We start from the raw sequence: 6,000 nt of genomic DNA, 5'->3' as shown, positions 1-6,000 counted from the left end.
TCTGTTAACTGGGTTGTGAGGTTTCCTGTGGATAGAATCTTTTGTGTCATACCATAGTTTTTGAGGGTAGATCAATCTTTCTTACTGCCCCTACCCACCCCTTTTCCTTATTCTCAATCCTTTCTTCTTCATAATCAGTTCTGAAGATGTACGTTTTTCATTTACTACATCGGTGCTGAGGATGCTGAAATCCAAACACATGTTGCATCCTGGCATTACCTGGCAGGGAGGTTGTGGACTTATTTGAGACTTCTATTGGCTTAATTAGTGTAGATTTTTTTTAATGTTATGAGTAAAAATAGTCATGAGCTAGCTAAATCAAGATTAAAATTTAAACATTATTTAATAAGCTTACATTTAAATTTTAAAAGAACTCAACTAATTACTGAACCTGTGATGGGGATATAATATAACAATACTGTTTTTTTTTATCTTAATATATATATATATATATGAGTAATTGTGAAAAATATAATGAAAATACAATTAAATAAATACAACAAATTAAAAAAAAAAATTAAATGGACAATTTCTGCTGAACTATGACAGGAAGACTGTACTATTTCTAATGTACATATATAGCTTGACTTCTTAACAAACCTTCTTAATCAGTTTATATCTTTCAGATTTGATCACTACTTGCACTTGCTACTTAAATGAAATGGTACATAAAACTTTCACATTTCATTAAAATAAACATCTAAGGAATTATTTACATGACATACATACACATAATCACTGGATCTACTTGGAAAAACAAAAATTAACTGACCACTCTGACTAGCATATAAAAGCTATTGACAGTAACTATAAAAAATAAAAAAAAATCCTTGATAATATTTAAAATTATATTTATGTTAACAACTTTAGAAAAAAATTATGGTAAATTGATCTTTCCGTTATCTGTCTACCAGTAAGTATGTTCTTAAGTAAACGTTACAAAATTGTCTATATATAATCAATCCGTTCTGCCTCTACAAGATAAACAAAACACTTTTTCATGTTTGCACAACCTGTTATTACAACAATACTGAAATATCAGGGTAGCTATAAGATACCAGATTAGTTTGTTGTATGGTAATCTTGCATCTGTTCTGGGTTATGAGTTTTATTCATTTAGTAGAAACTATTAAAAATGAAGAGGATGCCATAAGTTTTTTCAAGAGTTTGGTATTTTACATAATTCAAACAAATATAGTTGTGGCAATGAAATGGTTTTACAGTTACACAGAGATGGTGTTGTTCTTAACATGAGTGTCGAAAACACAAACATAACATGAGTGTCGCAATACAATAAGATATGTATTTGCAGGCTTTAAATTCCCTTTCTGGAAAACTATATTTTTCATCTACTGCTGGTCTAAGAAAGTAACAACAGTATAGTTTTGTGAGGAGGAGTTGGAATCGACCAAAAAGTGATGAAAGCCTCTTTTTGCAACATAATAATGACACTGTGTATTATCGCAATAGTGGGTGTTAGAATGTATGTGTTGTAAGGGAATTTTTTTAGTTGCTGTTGAGAACTAAACAGTTCACTTATTATCAAAAAAAATATTTTTCCAGGGATGAGAAGTATATCTGATGAATGGAAAGCATACAAATCCCTTCAAAAACTCATCAACCTGTTGTATATAAATATCACTTTGTAGATCCAATACAGCATGCAAACATAGACAGTAGAATAAAGGGCTCACAAAATAATGCAACAAAACCCAATGTGCTACACATTCGTCCATGATTGACTTATTCATAGACATGAGAATAAGTCAATTTCGTCTTAATTAATTACTTAAAGGTTATTAATTTACTGGTAAATAGATAATAGAAAAGATCCATCGTAAATTCCTTTGTTTAAAAAACTATTATTCAAAATATAACTACAGCCAATTCCCAATTATCTGTAAGCAATGTTTATCTTCATTTCAGCTTAACTGTGATAAATTGAACAAAAAATTTGTTTATTTAAAAACTGTATAGTATTTCAATCTATCATTAAACAACAAAGATTTCTAATTTTATATATTAAACAAAATATGTTTCCTGGTTTTTGATATATGGTATTATAAAAGAACAGAAAATACTCAACTACTGGTATTGACGATAACATTAATGAATGTCTGGAGTGAACTAGGTCATGAAGAAAGAACAAGAAAATGATGTCTGTGTAGTTAAAGTTGGAAAGTTGAAGAAACAGAACAAAGTATGTGTGATGCAATAGGCTAAACGTCTGTTCAAGTGCTTGAAAGACCAGACACAGTTCAGTGTCTGTTCTTGGGTTCAAATCCCACTAGCTTAACATTTTTCACGTACTACAAAATTGAAAAATGAAAAAAAAGTAACTGGGTTCTACAACTTATACATCCTCTAAGAATACAAATATAAATATAAATTCTATGAATTCAGTATTAAAATTCTTTGAAAATTTTCATCACATCTAAGTTTTATCATGATATTATAACATATATATGTAGTAGTGTAATGGTATATGTTGATATTTTTATTGTCATTATGGCAGGTATAAATTAACATTGATTTTACTTTCCCTGTGATTCTTTTTCTGATCATTAGGTGTGCACAATTGGGAATTCACTGTAATATTTTACTTTAAAAACTAATTAAATAAATGAATCTATTATTACTTAATTGTTAACTATAATACAATAATAGTTTGTTCCATGCAATATTTTATCCAATTAAGAAATTATGGCAGCATTTTTATTGCAATTTTGGTAATTCTACCCCCCCAAAAAAATTGATGCATCCATCAATGTATGTTTAAAAATTCTTACTTCTTATGCATAAATTGTTTCATAACAAATTACATAATGGTTTTCAAGGTAATTTTAATTTTTAATTAAATTTTAGTTTGTAGTAAAACTGAATTAATCTCTGGAGCTAAGCAAATTTTTAAAAAAATATAAAAATGCAGTCTACCATCATCATGAGGTCCATAGTTACATCATCCCAACTACTTGGTTAGTGTCTCACCTTCTTTATTTTAAATAGTAAACTGATATTATAAATTATATACAAATTCTATGTAATTTGTATATTTAATGTTAGTTAGATAAGATTAGCGAGCGTTACATGTTACGTCGTCATTTCTATGTACTGAATTTTGTACAATATCAACATAATCTAACCAAGTGCTTGCTTCACTTGCTAACCTAATCTAGTTAAAATTAAATGTACAAATTATTTACACATTGGTAAAGTAGACTGCATGTACTGTAGCGGTAAACCTCATGATGATGTAGACCGCATACTAAAGTAGCACCGATTTTACTGATTTAAATAAATTAAAAACTTAAAAATTATTTTTTTGTGGATTTCTCATAAAATTTTTATTTGAAAAAATAATTTATTCAAAAAATTTATTCAAAATTTTAAAATATTAATAATAGACAGATTAATCAAATAATTTTCCAGGTCCCCCTCTACAAACCTGCGATAATGCATTGGAATCCATTTACCGGCTTGCTTTCAGTAGCAGTTGAAATGGAGTTTAGTATGGCCAGTACGTCAAGACGGTTAAAACAGCGTGCAGTGATCAGAAAATATGAATGCTATGAATATTTTTCATCATTTAAAAGTAGTTGATGTTAGTGAAATTGTTGAAAGGAGTCCTGTGAATAGGTGGGCATTGAAATTTCACAAATGTGAAGCTGGTAAAGCGTCAATTGAGGATGCACCTCACAGTGGATGACCAAAATTGAAACATTCAAAAGGAGGTGGACAACTTCCTTCAAAGTGGCATATCTAAAGAACGAGTAGGCCATATTATCGAGCAATTGGGTTACCATAAAAAACGTGCATTATGTGTACTGTGCAAACTCTCTGATGGCTCTCAGCAAGCTGAAGGTTGGCCCTATTCCACATCCGCCATACTCGCTAGATTTGGCTTCGTGCAACTTCCACTTCTTCCGTCACCTCAAGAGGGATCTCAAAGGTAATCATTACATCACCAACGATGAGGTGAAGGAAGCTGTGACCACTTGGATCCGAGAAAGATCGCCAGAATTTTTCAGTGATAATGAAAAACACATTAGGAAAAGTGTATCAGTGTAAATTCTTAGCAATTTTTTAATAGAAAGTAATATAAAATATTTAAAAAAATAATTATTTTTTGTAGTATGTTAAAATAAGATATTTTTTGGCTTAATATAACAGTGAACAGATAAAAAAAAATCAATGAAAATGAAGAAAATGCAATATAATCTTTCAAAATGTTCTGTTGCTTTACGTCCCTATATAATATTAAAGTGAAAAAAAAATTATATTTTACTTCAATTAACTCATTTGGGAGGCATATTAATTGAATAACTGAACTTCTTTGCAAGCAAATGATTAATCATGTGTTAAAATTAATCGCCAAAAAAATTTGAGGACATCCTTTTAAAGGAGTTAAGTATGTTTTCAATTCTCCAATTTACATTACTAGAGGTCATGGTGTCATGGACCTACAGAACTGACATGTAAAAAAAAGGGTAGGCAGTTACTCTTATGTAGTAAAAATAAGATTAAAAATAACACTATAAATTAGTAAAAAACTTTTGTATTAGGTAAGAATCTTTAGGAAGATGCAACCAAAATTCAGGCAGTCAGAGGATTAACATTACAAATTTAATAGTAAGGTTTGTTTCAATTCTGGTCAAATTTCAATTTACATGGAACAAACTATAATAATGTAATAAGTTCTACTTACTATTGTAATATGTATGTTTTATAACATTAATGTTTGTGTTACACATATATCCGATTAATGTATCATTTTTTAATTGTTATATTAAGAATGTATTGAATCGATATCAGACTGTAATTTAAATGATATATTATCACAAGCTGCCAGAGCATTAATTTCATCTACATCAGTATTTGCTCTGTTTTCTTCCAATTCATTTTCTTCTAACAACGGTACACCTAGAAAAAAAGCAAGACAAAGGGATTATTTATTCTTATTTTTTATTATTATAACAAAGTTTGATCTAATGACAATGATTTAACTTGTTTATAATATAATAAATACATTATTCTTTATTATAGAAAAAAATATTAGATCTCATTTTTCTAAGACTTTTTGAAGCTAATCTTTAAAAAAAAAAGATTAATTTTTCTAAGTTCTTTTTCAATGGATTTGCCAGTAAGGATTTTGTCAATGCTAACGGTGCCAATGGAAAACCTCTTAATTGTATAATATATTCTACTTTTGTTTTGCATTTTTTTTAATATGTTGTCATATTTGTATAAAAATTTCATAATACTAAAAAGTTATACAATAATATATACTAATAATTAGTATTGATAAGTTAGTTTTTATGTGCTAGAAAATACCTAAATTTGAAAATACTTATTTTCCACTAACATGATGAGTTTTAATATTAGAAAAAAAAGGCAAGTTAATAACAAAAAAACAAAAATGTAACAATTAACGACTATGATAAGAGATCGTATTGTATAAACAGGTACACAAGTATCTTAATTTAATTTTTTTGTGGGTTTATGTATGTAATCAGCTTTTCACATGGAATTAAGTATTTTGTAAATGTTTTAAAGGAGAAGACTGCTTTCTGTATTTACTAATAAATCGAGCGGTGATATAATTTAAATTTATAAAATATATTTGCACAGAGAAAACAGTAAGTCTATTAATACTGAAGTAACCTAAAGATAATATGTAAGAGTAAAATTATATGATTTCTCTTCTTAGGTATAATCTAAGAAGATTGTTAAGAATCGATTATCATAGGCTACAGGCCAGCTTAATACATTGCCCTTAATATTTTCTTATTAGCATTGCAGGAGTTTTATTGTAATCTATCGTTCGCTTGTTATCTTTAATATTTTGTCATTATTGTTATGTGGATTTACTTCTTTGAAAAGGTCAAATATATATCCAGGAATGTGGACTCTATTTACTGCCTTGCACAGAAAATATTGTATTTAATTATTCTTCAAGAATAAATCTTACTGTAATGTAATAAAAAAATTAAATTTAAATGC

The 6,000-nt window shown here is 28.2% G+C and overlaps 1 protein-coding gene across 2 annotated transcripts in view; it reads right to left on the bottom strand.

Moving 5' to 3' along the window:
• Positions 1-292: 292 nt before the first annotated feature.
• LOC142330839 (complement receptor type 2-like) overlaps positions 293-6,000 on the bottom strand; it is a 55,435-nt gene continuing 49,727 nt past the window's right edge. For both annotated transcript variants that reach the window (XM_075376298.1, XM_075376299.1), the window contains exon 10: positions 293-4,920. In XM_075376298.1, coding sequence (XP_075232413.1) covers positions 4,787-4,920 — 134 coding nt within the window. In that variant the 3' untranslated portion in view covers positions 293-4,786. The remainder of the gene's footprint in view (positions 4,921-6,000) is intronic.

Source organism: Lycorma delicatula, chromosome 10 (genome assembly GCF_047948215.1).
Source record: "Lycorma delicatula isolate Av1 chromosome 10, ASM4794821v1, whole genome shotgun sequence".
Classification (NCBI taxonomy): Eukaryota; Metazoa; Arthropoda; class Insecta; order Hemiptera; family Fulgoridae; genus Lycorma; species Lycorma delicatula.
Note: the sequence above shows the minus strand (reverse complement) of the source record. Positions and strands in the feature narration are given on the sequence as shown.